The sequence below is a fragment of the Colossoma macropomum genome, unplaced genomic scaffold (assembly GCF_904425465.1).
Source record: "Colossoma macropomum unplaced genomic scaffold, Colossoma_macropomum, whole genome shotgun sequence".
Taxonomy (NCBI): domain Eukaryota; kingdom Metazoa; phylum Chordata; class Actinopteri; order Characiformes; family Serrasalmidae; genus Colossoma; species Colossoma macropomum.
The window spans coordinates 12,795,030-12,809,713 of record NW_023494799.1 but is presented as its reverse complement, the minus strand read 5'-3'; the positions used below and the strand labels follow the sequence as shown (position 1 = coordinate 12,809,713).

Below are 14,684 nucleotides of genomic sequence, written 5' to 3'. Positions count from 1 at the left end.
TAAAATGTATTACAGAATATATTGCCATATTAAGCAAATACATTTTAAAATACATTTATTTTAAAAATGTTTGGGGGAATATTATACAAAGAAACGCACTATACAAAAATAATGTATGTAAATGTATTTATCAAATACATTTGAAAATGCATTAAAACAGCCAAATACTTGTCTAATGCACTTTACTGTTTGGAATACTTTTTGAAATAAATTTGAATTCCAGTATCTTCATTTTTAGTATTAGCAAATGAACCATTAACAAGACAATATCAAGTGTTGTAGATACTGATACACGGTAAAAATCAGAAAGGTGGAAGTAACAAGTCTCTTGACACGTGATTCCCAAGTCAAGTCCCAAGTCAAGACAGTCGACTCTTGATTCAATTCCAAATACATTTGGAAAATACATGTATTATAAAAATTGTTTTAACAAATACATTTTTGGCTATTTGCATACATATTTGATAAATACATTTGGGATACGTATTTTCCATATGGGTTTTTAGCTGATGAGCTGAATCAGGTGTTTAATGACACAGTTTACTTTAGTCTGCAGTGTTTTGGCCCGCTAGAAAGGGAGCCTGACACATGTGCTGTAGCCGAAACTGAGCAGCTACTGGAACTTGACTAAAGTATGCTAAGCTAATTGAGCTAGCAATGGTACGAGTGGTCTAAATATTTAAAAAACGAATGAAATTGTTTCAATTTTACAAGCGTAATCTGTTAATTACCATCACAAACTCTCACATTTATCATAGTGATGTCATGTAGTAGTATGTGTGTTGTGTACCTCAACATCTCATGAAGTCAAACTGGCGCTGGGTAGCGTCTATCTCTCGTTCAGAGGTAAACATAGCGTTAGGTAGCTTAGCTAACATAGATAAAGACATGGCCACAGCTGTTCTTAGGTTAGCTGAAAACTAGTTGCTGCTGATTGGTAGTCTACAGATGGAAGCTTTTCTGCATAGTAGGATCGTTAGCTAGTTAAAAATACCAAAGCGTCTGTTATTCCCTAACGGGCAGCATAAGGTCATAAAAGTCTATTTTATATAAAACAAAAAGTCCTAAAATCTGATTGGCTGAGTCACGTTCGAAACCGTTGTAAAATAATGCATATAAGCGCATCTTTACCGCCTCACAAAAACTGAACTCTGTATTACTGCGCCACTCACGAAAAACCCTTGTGTGGTCAATAGCATAATCTTTGCCTGTAATAGACCACTGTAGTCGTGCGTCATTCTGTAGTCCTCGTTATGCCCATATTAGGAACTCCGGGTCTAAGCCCCATTTCTCTATGGCCAGAATGAATAGGGTTTTCGAAAAATCGCCTCTATCGCCCCTGTGTTAAATAAAAATGTTCAGAACCCGATACGCTTTGTCCTGTGAACATTTTTCTCCAGAAAAGGACCCACAGGATCCTCCGAATTACGAGGTCGTTAAAGAGCTATAATACTAATATTGCTACATGCGAGCTAAAGCTACTGCGCATCAATTTGATGTCACTAAGCTACACGAAACTAAGGCGGGCTGTGTGCTACCTTAACGAAATCTTCTACCGTGGCGCATATTCACAGGTGTACTCGTAAATAAAACCTCTGTGTAGGATATTTTGATAGGCTAAAACTCATTATCAAAAATACTGCCCGTGTTAAAACTACGAGACTGAATTTAGCTGCTTTTTCGCAGCTTCTTTTTTGAATGTTCCCATTCCACCTTAAATGTGCAGCAGCTGTGACTAGCCATCACAAACCTGTCGGTTCTGTGAAACAGTAAAAGTAAGTTAAATGTTACTCAGCTGTTCAGCGGAAATAGAGAAACCTCCTCATATCATGCCTTTCCACCCTCCATGAAGCTGAAGTCAGCTTCTTTTTCGCCGGCTGCTTATTCGACTTTTCCCGTTCCACCTTAAATGGTGCAGCATTTCAGAACGTGACTGCTGCGCCATTTAAGGTGGAACGGGAAAAGTCAAACAAACTGCTGGCGAATTACCTGAAAAAATGTCCTCAGAATTTTTTTTACCAGCATTAAAATAAAAATTAGGATATTCTGAGAGCCTAAATCAGTTTATCAGGAGGTGATAACCTGCTTAAGGAGGCTGTCAGTCTAATGACGTGAATTCGGTGCGCAGTAGCTTTAGCTCACATGTAGCAATATTCATATTTCAACTCTTTAACGACCTCGTAATTCGGAGGATCCAGTGTTATTCGGGAGAAAAATGTTCACAGGACAAAACGAATCGGGTTCTGAACATTTTCATTTAACAGAGGGGGCGATAGAGGCGATTTTTCGAAAACCCTATTCATTCTGGCAATAGAGAAATGAAGCTTAGACCCGGAGTTCCTAATATGGGCATAACAACATGGCGCCGACTACAAAATGACGACACGACTACAGTGGTCTATGCTGCTCACATGGACCACCGAGTGTACTGGTGAAGTAAGAACCCATTTTTTGCTTAAACTTTTTTATTTATTAGAACTAGACTGGTCAGTTACCTAACAGGCTAAAAGATCCATTATTAATATCACAGGATTTAATTAAAGTATTGACGATATGATTCGCTGTAGAACTGCAGTATAAAAGTCTACAGAATTTAACCTAGATAACTTGAATGGTTTAACGTTACACTCTTCAAATGATCATGCTTCAGTCAGAAGTAGCATCAAACCCATGCTTAAATAGCTCTAAATAGTGTGCTGTGTAAGTCTGGAAATGCTAGCTTCTACAGCCAAATAGAGTATGGATGTGGCTGAATCCCAAATGGACGTTTGTTAGCTTTATTATGCACTGTTGGGGTGCAAGAACCGTAGTGCTCGATGAAGCTAGAGAGCACGGAGCCATTTCAGAGTCAGCCCCAGCGTGGGAAAAGGGGCACCGTTAGCTGATAAAACTCGCGGTGGTAATTTGGTGACTTTGAAAGTAATGATTAAGTGAATATATTTGAATTAAACAGTATCATGTTATCATATTTATTGTTATAGGACAAAAAGTTCATGAAATGGCCACAATATACAGTGATGTGAGATCGAACGGTCATTCAGAGGTCCATGGTTGCTTGGCAACGATAACGTTACCATACTCTAAAGGAACTAGCTACGTTTCTTTGTGGAATACGTGTTTATGTCGATTATTATTAATAAAAGATATTTTCTGAAAAACTGTGTATTTTATAATGTTTTTGTTGGCCGTCACTTTGCCTTATACTCTTCCCCATGATGGAATCGAAGTAAGGCTTATTGCTTTATTAGGAGGTTCTTGGCTACAAGACTGTATTTTCTTGGTTATGACCAATGAAGTTGTTCAATAAAGAAAGCGCACATGCGTCTTAATGTGCACAAAATGGCTCCAAATTCATAATTTAACAAGACAAAGATAAAAACTATACTGGACAAGTTGGTCTAGTGTTTTAAATCTAAGCAGCAACTGAAAGCGGCTGCTGTTAAGTCTTCACATCTCAAAGGAAGATATGAAAAGCCTGGTGAAGCCAGCAAGTGGCATACTTGAAGCTGTTATTGTTTTAAGAGGTTTGTGACCAAAAACAAAATTTACACTTCAGTTTTCTTTACAATTTTGTATCAATATTTATACTCAGCCACATTTGGGAAATTTAAAACATAACCTGTAGCTATATATAAAAAAAGAAAGCTAACATTCTGTACTTAACCCTTGTATTCACTTGTTGGTTTGAAAAGCAAGTTCATGGTTATGCAGTAAAAATAACCAATGTTACTTTATTGTCCCACTACTTTTGCTTCTCACTGTGTTCTAGTAACAGTTTTACAATTTAGTTACAATTGTAGTTAGAATGATTTAAACAGACGGCATAGTATGGCTTCTAGTATAATGTGCACTGCATTATGTACATTATACATTGATACATATATAATGCATTGCATGTATAATATTTATGTTCTTGATGCCTCAAAGCACCTTTCTTTTATCATCACAAGCTTATCATATGTACGCATCAGTGCTGTTTCTAAACATTTGTGCCAATTTTACTTTGTATGCATAACTGAGAAAGAATCAATACTTAAGTACTCAGAAATCAGGAAAAGATGTGCTGATACAAGTGGATCAGACACAGCAGTGCTGCTGGAGTTTTTAAACACTGTGTCCACTCACTGTCCACTCTATTAGACACTCCTACCTTGTCAGTCCACCTTGTAGATGTAAAGTCAGAGACAATAGCTCCATCTGCTGCTGCACAGTTTGTGTTGGTCATCCTCTAGTCCTTCATCAGTGGTCACAGGATGCGGCCCACTGGACGCTGTTGGCTGGATATTTTTGGTTGGTGGACCATTCTCAGTCCAGCAGTGACACTGAGGTGTTTAAAAACTCCAGCAGCACTGCTGTGTCTGATCCACTCATACCAGCGCAACACACACTAACACACCACCACCATATCAGTGTTACCGCAGTGCTGAGAATGATCCACCACCCAAATAATACCTGCTCTGTGAGGGTCCATGGGGGTCCTGACCACTGAAGAACAGGGTAAAAGGGTCTAACAAAGTATGCAGAGAAACTGATGGACCACAGTCTGTAATTGCAGAATTACAAAGTGCACCTATATAGTAAGTGGAGCTGATAAAATGGACAATGAGCATAGAAACAAGGACATAATGTTATGCCTGATCGGTGTATACTACAGCAAGCTTGATAAAGCCTGAACATCAATTCAGAACAGAATATTTTTGTCACTGTGGCCCACTGGTGGCTCGGGGTCCTTACCGACTTACAGCAACTTCAGAAGTGGTTCTTTCAACACCTGTCTTCAGCTTTAGATGTCAAGGTCACCACTTTGGTGTTTAGTAACTAAAAGTAACATCTAAACTACACTGTTCAAACAGGATAATAACACATAGTGGTTAGCTGTAGCAGGACATACCAAAGACAGTTGTGCAACATAGTGGTGACACATCTAAGCTCTGAACCAGTAACCTGGCGTGCCCTGTGGGGGAAAAATCACTCTAATTTGGTTCATGACATGCTTTGCAAGTGCTCTCTCACCAGCAAGTACTTCTCACCTGCCACCTTTCTTTATCATGTTGTGGACATGTCATCTCTCTCTCTCTCTCTCTCTCTCTCACACACACACACACACACACACACACACACACACACACACACACACACACACGCACACACACACATTTCTCTTGGTGACACCTCTCTCTCTCTCTCATCATGTGCTCTTGCACTCTTTCTCCCTCTAGCCCTCTTTCATCCCTCCCCCCGTCTGCCACCATTCTCTCTCTCATCCAGACCTTCTATTTAAAGATCTTTGTGCTGGGTGGTACAGGGATGATCGGGGGGATTAGGGCATTAATCCAGTGATGTTGACATCCTTTTCCCCAGCACACCACTCATCTGGTTGGGAGAAACAGGCAAAAAAAAACTCACCCAAAATTTACCTGCTGTCCTTTCTAACAGGGTCTAGGTATATAGGTCTCGTCAGATGAGCAATGCGCTTAATAGGACGAGACAGTAGGATTTAGAGAAAGGGAACACCTGATTTCAGGAGAATTTTACTGCACCATTAGATAATAAATACTGTTAAATATAAACAGACAGAGTCTGAAACTTGCCACCAGACTGTACTTAGCAATAAAGCAATACAGTGCATCCATAAATTACACAGTTCTGCTTGTTTTGGTTCTGTACTCTATAGCACATATGACTGTAAAACACTGGTTATGAAGTCAACATGCAAAATGAAAGATTTCATTTGAAAATATTTACATCTATACTGGGTGAATCATATTGGAACCACAGCCCTTTTATACATAATCCCCCCATTTCAGGTGCTCATACATAAGATTTATGCCATACAGGAGACACTTTTGGTTCTCTAAAAAGTTTTCCAGTGGACGGCTCTTTAAAGAACAACTTTGGCCATAGCCGCTAAGCATTGACCCAATCATGGATGACTTTATGTGACTTGGAGGAAGCATGCATCATCCAGTAGCCCCATTACATAGTGGTATCATGTAAAGGGGGAAAACTACCTCCAGAGGTTCTGTGGCAATTTAAGGTTTTTCATTAACTGTACTTCCAAATCAATAATCATTTAGCATTTATAATTTTTATGTACTTTATTTGCCTTTTCAATTGCTAGGCATGGTTTTGCATTATTATTTCATGCACAAGGGAGCTAAACAAAGATTTATAGTTGATCCTAGATGTGGTGTCTGGAGTCTGTTGCTGTTATCTCTCAAGAAGACCAAAGATTCATTGTCATTTTTGATAAAGCAAGACATCATGAAGCTTAAAAAGTATAAATCAATTAGAGATATAGCTAAGATAATTTGTATGTTAAATTGCCTAGAAGCAGGACTTCACTGTGAGCTTAGCAATAACAAACAAGCAACCAGACCACAAAAGACCACAGTAAGGAAAGTCCAAAGAACCTTTTAAATCATGGAGAAAACATAGGCATAGATATGTACAAAAATGCCATAAATAAAATGACAGCATGACTGCAGTGTTTATCACAATGTGCAGATCACTGGAAAGCTTCACAGCAACAGAAGAGGCCACAGTATGCACTATGGAGGAGTATAGAGTAAAGAAAAAAAAACAATTCAAAATATGTCACTGTCCAGTTACTTATGGCTGCACTGTTTGTGATGTGGTGGATAAAACAAGCAGACTTTTCAGAGAAGTTATTTGACCTGCACTGCCAAAAAGGATTATTTAGAACAGAAGTAATTAGGCTGATCACCAGCAAAACCAGCATATCATGACTGTCCAAAGAAAATGTCCATTTTTTTCAGATTTTACTTTTCTACATTATTTGAGCATGGCCGCTGCCGTGTGTGACAATTTCATGATAAATTGCTAGAAATGCTCCAAAATTGCTTGGAATAAAATCTCTTTACATTCACTTACACTGAAACTAAAGGACGTTTTTGCTGTCCCCTGTAAACATACCATTTTGAAGATAATTGTTTTCTCTTTAGACAGGAACGATTTGTTGTGTTTTGGATGCTGGTGTGCTGCTCATGCTGGGTGGCCAACTTAACCCACGCCAGACCATCACGAGACCAGCATTAAATGCATGTTGCTCTGCTGTTTTTTCAGCAGGGATATCTCTTTATACCAAGCAGTAGCCTCTTCTGTGGTGGAGAAAATACATTAATGAACACAACACAAATGCTCAGGGAAAGCACAGGCTTAATGAGCTATCTTGGTTTGGGAAAAAATGTGGTTGAAAACCATGAACAAGAATTGAAATTTCCATGTGTTTGATTAATAAGCAGAGATTTTTTTATAGAAACTTAGATTAATTGAGCATGTTGTGTGTGACTGTGTGTGTGTGTGTGTGTGTGTGTTGAGGGGTTGGAGTTTTGTGAGAAAAAAAAAGAGAGATAAAGCTCTTTCAATAGGAATTACCCATCCATTTACGTTTTAACTTAGATTAACTCACAGCTTTTCTGATGAGTGGGTCAAACGACTCTAACTGAGGGAGCGCTGATGAGAGTTTGCTCATGTAATTAATGAGAGAAAGCACTCAAAAAACACACACACACACATACAAATACACACAATTATCCTCCATGGGCATGAACTGGCAATCTGGCCTCTGAGTGCCTCTTTCCAGGCTTAATCTCTCAGCCAAGAATTATCAAACTGCTCACATACTCAGGGTCTGGAGTCGGTTGGTCATTGATCTGAAAGCTATTAAGACACTGTTTTTTCATGTTCAAAAATAGGAGTTTGTCAATAACTCACCAGTAAAGGTCGACAAATTCAACCGAAAAAAGTCTTAACATTTGTTTATACTCTCTCTCTCCTTTTCTCTCTCTCTCTCTCTCTCTCTCTCTCTCTCTCTCTCTTTCTTTCTGTCATGTTCTACCCAGTGTGACCCAATTCCCAGACAGGGCTTTCGACTGGGCCAGTATTGCTGCCGGTGTAAAGAGGGTTACTACAGTCCAGCACCAGACAACAAGGACCAGTGTAAGGCCAGTTGTCTGCAATATGCAGGATCACTTTTTTTTCTAAATAAATGTTTAAGATGTAAACAAAGTCATTCAGCATGGTTTGATGTGAAATACACTGTTCTAGAGAAACTCAATGCTGCCTGATGCCTTGGACACTATTTCATAATAGTTTTGAGAAAGGTTTGGCCTAAAATATATTCAGATTCATGGGAGAGAGGGACACACAGGGTGTTGTGTGGTAAAATAGTCCCCAAAGAAAATATTTTTTTTCAAATTTGCCTCTATATTACCATTTTCAACATCACATATTACAATCAGAAGGCATGTATAGGTTTACTAATAGTTTTGGATAGTAAATAAAATATATTTGTATCAGTAGGTTTCTTTATAATGAACCATTTCACAGAAAACCACTTTGAATGACTTTGAAAATGCCCTTTATCAAGTAGCTGAATTGACTTATATTGTGTTCTGCCCCGCCCCCCCCCGGCGACCCAGAAGGATAAGCGGCTTAGAAAATGTGTGTGTGTGTGTGTGTGTGTGTGTGTTCTGCCCACTAGAGTCTTTTTTCCTTGTAATTCTTGCAAAGTTATTTTATAGACTGTTGACAAAATTTCCATTCAACCTAGTTAGAAACTGAATTCACTACGTAATGCTGAATTTTGAAGTTTAAAACGCTGCACTACCGAGCTGGACTGTGTTGTTGTAGCTAATCAAAACCAGTAAGGGTGAAAACGATAACGAATTTTCAGCCATGCTAATGTTTGCTTGATTACACAACAAAAAAATCCCATTTAATCAAACAGTACCTTTTCACATGTATACAACAGAAATATAATTTAAATGAACAAGGCACTGTAAAATGTAGGTATTTGTAGGTGCACTACAATTTCTGATTAGGTTGAAAGGGATGTTTGCCAGGGTTCTTTAAAGCTTGGCCAATCTAATAGCTAGTCATATATAGACACTAAGCTGCAGTTGAGGTTTATTTTTGAATTCAGCATGGTTGTGATATCAAGAGCATAACCACATTTCCATACAACTGGCCATTTAGCCTATTGAAATGCGAATTCACGTTAAAATGATAAAGAGTGTTGTTCCTGCAGACAGTGTTTAGCAGAGTTACTAGAGAAGATGTAGGGACAGTGATTCAACATTGTGCTGTTCATGGCTGTTGGGAAGATTTCTCTGTGTTACTGCAGCCTTCCAAAGGATCCAGACATAAAAAGGGAGCGACTGAAGCGTTTTAATTTCAGTCCAGACTTAATAGTTTGCCCTAAATGTTTCAGCCTGGACTGCTGTTTGAATAAGACCCAGTGCAGTGCAGACATTCTGAGCAGAGGTCATTTAAGTCCTAAAGGCACAGAAACAAAAAATAGCCTACTTAATACTAGGGTATTAGGAGAGATTAAGAGAGACTATCATTTATTTGATAAATACATACAACTGATATGTTAGTTTTGTATTTATGAGGGTGAGGAATTCAAATGTTTAAGTGAAAAAACATACATATAAGGGCTTATACCTTATTATCTTCAAACATTCTGCTGTCAGGACAGTGCTAACCCTACTTTTATTCCCTGTGATTCTGTGTGATGAAACAGTGGATGGTGGTGTGAATGACACTCGGGTTTGTTACCCTAACCTGCCCATATGCCTGCCCTGCTGGCCTGGCTGTAAGCAGTGCAAGGACGGCTCCCCCTGTTGGGTGCAGGAAGACTGGCTCTTGAGAGCGGCAGTCCTGGCTGTACAGGGGCTTTTCATGGCCCTAGTGCTCATCAGCATGTTGAGGGCGTATCAGTGCCGCAGGACCAGGGTGAGTTGACTTGGATGGAGGTTATTAACCTGGTCTTTCTCTGTAAAAAAGGGGTTTATTAGGGAAAAACTCTGAATTGACAGGACGTCCAAAGTGTTTAATGTCTCTAAAAGCTACCTCAGGAAACCTAAGATGAAATGATTAAAAATACCCTGCCTGATGCCTGAGACATTGTTTTAAAATAGTTTTGAGATAGGTTTTTGGACTAAAACTTAAAAATCCTGCATGGTGGAGGGGTACATGCTTGTCATAGTAAGACAAAAAAGCCCCAGAGAAAACATTTTTTTTTCCAGACTTACCACTATGTCACCATTACCAACATTAGTGGTTCCTGTCACCACCACCGCAAAGAAACCCAGCAAGTTTCTCTGCAATTAACCAGTTCACATTTTGACCATTTGACTTTGAGTAATAAATTATGCAAAAAACTTGAAAATCTGTGGAATCACCTTTATTTAGCTACATTTAAGCAAATGCGCAAATTTCATTAGATAAGAGGGTGTTAGAGTTTCTTATTGTTATATCTTGATCTAAAAGAAGCGCTAGTAAGTTTAGACATTTGGAGACCACTCTGGTGGAAATATGCAATTGCAAGTAACCAAGCCTTCTCTTGAATTTCTATTATGATGTCAATCCAGAAAGCAGTATGCTGAAGTCTGAAAAATTCAACCTGCAAGCTCAGACTTCTGAATGAATATTTTAGGCATGTTTTAGCATATTTTTCACTAAGGACTTAGTAATCCTGCTTCATTCATTTCTTTTTACAAAATTGCCCTAAAGTAAAAGATCTACACTCTTAAAACAGAGGTTTTAAATGGTTCTTGGCCTGAGCATATAGTAGAATTTTTTCTATAAAACAAGTTTATATAAGAAAACAACTTTAATTGGTATAGAATCTTTCCATTATATGGAGGTTCCTTAACTAAAAAGGCATTTTTCAAAGAACTCTTTCTGGCACCTTTATCTTTAAGTGTGTATAGTATATAACCAGATTCCTACAGTGAATATATTTTATTGTGAGTTCAGACAACTACTGTAGTGCTCCGCAGGATACCACACAAGTATTATAGGTTACTATAGCCCAGTTCCATAGGAATTACTGAAGGTGAAGATATTATAGATTATGAAATCATACTCAAAAAAAGCCTTTTTACACCTTATCAGAATAATTTCTTTCTCTCTTTGCTAAATTTCCTGCAGAAAGCAATAAATCACATTTCCCAATCCCTTTGGCAGATGCGTTCATTATATCTGCATTTCAGTGTTTATGTCAGACTGCTTGTATTAGCGTAATCTTATCTTAGCCGTGCAGTGCTCTTGTTGCCATTATAGTGTTTTCATATCGTCCTGCAATCTGAGTACATCCCAAAGTCCATACTGCCCAGTCAACTAAGCTCTTTAGCTTACAATACATTCCCATGACCATTAGGAGTCTTTATACATGTATATGTATATATGGACCATTCTACCGAATTAGTTCAATCTGCAATCCCACAGTGTTACGATCTATTTAAACCCAGTGCGTAATGAGAGATAGTAATAGCTAAATATATTTCTATTGGGAAGTGTCTGTCCCAGTCCTTTACCCTTAAAATTTAAACTGTGAATATATTACTTAAATGCTTTTGCTTTACAGAGATCATTATTAAAAGTTGCTGCCTAACATTGAGTTTTCAGTGCTATTTCCATTGCTATTCTAGCTAATTGAAACTACAAAAAAAGTTGTGTCCTTTCACGTGCATGAAAGAATAATGTAATTTGAATTACGCACTCTAAATTTAGGTATTTGACAATTTAATAAAGAAATGACTGTGCTACAGTTTCTCATTGGGTTCAGTTAGACATAGATCAGCATTCTGTAAAGCATGTTGAACCTCGCAACAGTTGCTGCAAAAGAACACATTTGTGGGTGGAATTACCTTTAAGGTCACCTCCTCATGCAATAGTTAACAGCCTTCTGCAGCTTTTTACACTTCATTTCTGAAGTGCTGTCTCATTTCTCTCCAGACCTCTGTTTTACAGTGAAGAAAGAATGATTCTACTGTTTGCTCTGAATAAGAGCTTCTGCTAAATGACTGTATTTGTGAAAGTAAATATTCTTTACATTCATTTTTCCATTACTTATGCTTGTCCACAGGAGTGGAAAATACTTCAGCAATGTTCTTTGTTACTGTACACTCTCAGTAAACTATGATAGACACCCCTCACACTGTTGGAAAGAAAGGTACATTCATCAAGGTACAAACAATGTAAATGTACCCTCAAAGGTAGAACAGTAGTTTTAAGGTCAATTGTGTACTTCAAATAGGTTTTCCCAGGTGAAAAGTACATGTTTGTACCTTTTCTTAAGCTAATATTTTAAAACAGAACAATGAAATAAAAAGCCTGGAGACAAGATGGGGTGTGTGGAGTCAATACAACTTTCAATGAATTATGGTACAATTATATTCCCTGTACTAAAGGTACTGAGATGTACCCTTGAGTGTACCACCCCAGTGACAAGAGAGGTAATGCCCCAGTGACAGTTTCGTAACTTTATTTCTGAGAGTGCAGGATAGATACCTTTAGTTATTGTGCTGTAATCCATTGCAGTTATTTTTATTATTTTTTTAAGTTGAATTGACTCTGCAAACCCTGTCTTGTCTCCAGGCTTTTTATTTTACTGTTCTGTTTTAAAACATTAGGTTATGAAAAGGTACAAATATTCACCTTTACCCTGGAAAATTATTTACATAGTTGGACCTTTAAGGTATTGAGGTATGTTTACATTGTACATTGATGAACAAAAAATTACCTGCAGAGTACCTTTTTTCTGAAAGTGTATAATATATTAAAATACTAAAGTATTATTATGGAAGACTTGTATTTTACTTGAGCGTTACTGAAATCAGTTGAGTTCCCGTACATTTGAATTCATTGTTTTAAGTACAAACATCCAACCAAACTGATCAGTGTAAACTGAAACTAATGTTTTTTGTGCAAGACCTTGTGCAAGTACCTCTGATTAGTCAGTGCACCCCACCAGCAAACACAGCAAACTGTATTGAAAAAAAATGTTTTATCATACAACAAAAATAGCAGTTTGACCTCACTTTCTCATTATTTATGGACTGCACTGTAGATGGCTGTAATTAATCCTTCTTTCTGTCTATCTCTGTCTCCTCTTCCCTGAATCTCCCTCCACTCTGCTGGTCCACTTCTGCATGTTAGCGGATCCGAGCGTCAGGTCTGTTGCTGCTGGAGATGATTCTGTTTGGGTCTCTGCTCCTTTACTTCCCTGTGAGTGTGAGATTAAAAACGGCACCTTCTTTCCAGATTACAGCACTGCATTTTGGGATTATTTCATAATGGGTGCAGGGGCAGGATTGGTGGGGCAGAGAATGAATGAGGCATTGCATAACCTAAGGTTACTCAAACTTACTTTAATGATGACAGTCCACCTTCTCAATCAGCTGTAATATGCACTGGGATGTTTGACGTCAGTGGTCAAATTTTGAATCATTTTAATCAAGTTTTATTATTAAAAAAGCCTGGTGCATGTTGTAAGTTACTCGAAAATACGATAAGTTACACGTAGTAAAAAACAGTACAGTATGAAATATTTAACTGCAAAAAAGTAACTATTAAAAAAGGTTCAGAATGTATTTTATCCTGTTGTAGCTGTGTGGAGCTCTCTGTACAGGAAAAAAACTTTTGACAGTGTTGTAGTGCTTGAGTCCACTCTTGGTCTTGAGACCATAAACGAGCAGTCTTGGTCTCAGGATAAGGTGGACTTGGAAATTGTTGTCAGGACCAGCCAAGTGTGATGCCTCTGTCTGAGGTAACTGTAAGCTGAATTAATATTGAATATCAACAAAACCAGATTAAACAGAATAAAACAGTGTTTTCTCTGTATCAGGAGTTCCCAATCTTTTGCAACTTGCAGTGCAAACAAACGAACAAACGCGTCCACGGATTTACGCAATTGCGGCTGCCGAGTGCTGGATTTCAGGCTGAAGAGAGGGAAATTGCAAATGGAGTTCTGGCTCAATTCGACATGTTTAGATACATATCCACTGTGTTTAGTCTCTGAGTGAAGGTGTAAGTTGTTGGGTCTCAAAGCCTTATTTTAAAAGACCCCTGAGCAAACAGCAAAGAGCTGTAGTTACTCATTTTCAGTTTCCATGCATGTGAAGAAGCCCAGAGCTATGTATTTCCTTTATTTCAGTTATGCTTGCACTAAAAATGTAAACATAACTAGCTAACGTTTAGCCAGAACAATCAATAAGGTTGATATAAATATAATGTTTCATTTTTGCAAATAATTGACAATGTGTGTTATTTACCAATGTCTGTTTTCTTAAATTTATTCTTGAGAAAGGTCCTAAGAAAAAGTCTACGTCAGATTCATAATGTGTTCTTAAATCACATAATTGTTCGCATCTTTGTGCTCTTGAGTGTGCATAGATTCTGTTCAAATTGCAAATAAGAAAACATTATAATCAGAGTTCTCATAAAAACTGCGTAAGTGGGTTTTAGGAAGAATTTTTTTCATGAGAAGAAGTTGGTGAATGAGGCCCATTATTTGCCATATTTAAAATTAGCTTTCGTTAAATGTTTGTATTGTAATGAATTTTTGTATTTAAAAAACTGCAGTAGATCAGATCAGAATATTACTATTACTATGTTTTTATTGATTCATTTAATAATAATTCTGAATAAGTTGTAGAGAAGAAAGGAACAGAGAATATCCTCACCACCGCTTCCAGTGACAATGACAGTTTGACTAAGGCTATAATATAATATAAGCTATAACAAAGGCTATAATACTAATGTAATAATAATATAATATAATAATAATTAACCATTTTAGGCTATATAATTTATTATTGTATATGAATTAATTAATTACTCTGACTCTGTGTGTCCCAGTCTTGACTACA

The 14,684-nt window shown here is 37.6% G+C and overlaps 1 protein-coding gene across 1 annotated transcript in view; it reads left to right on the top strand.

Annotated features, from left to right (window-relative positions):
- si:ch211-156l18.8 (probable G-protein coupled receptor 158) overlaps positions 1–14,684 on the top strand; it is a 28,298-nt gene that overhangs the window by 5,323 nt on the left and 8,291 nt on the right. The window contains exons 4-6 of the mRNA XM_036587269.1: positions 7,866–7,962; positions 9,551–9,762; positions 12,973–13,041. Of these exons, the coding sequence (XP_036443162.1) occupies positions 7,866–7,962; positions 9,551–9,762; positions 12,973–13,041 (378 nt within the window). The remainder of the gene's footprint in view (positions 1–7,865; positions 7,963–9,550; positions 9,763–12,972; positions 13,042–14,684) is intronic.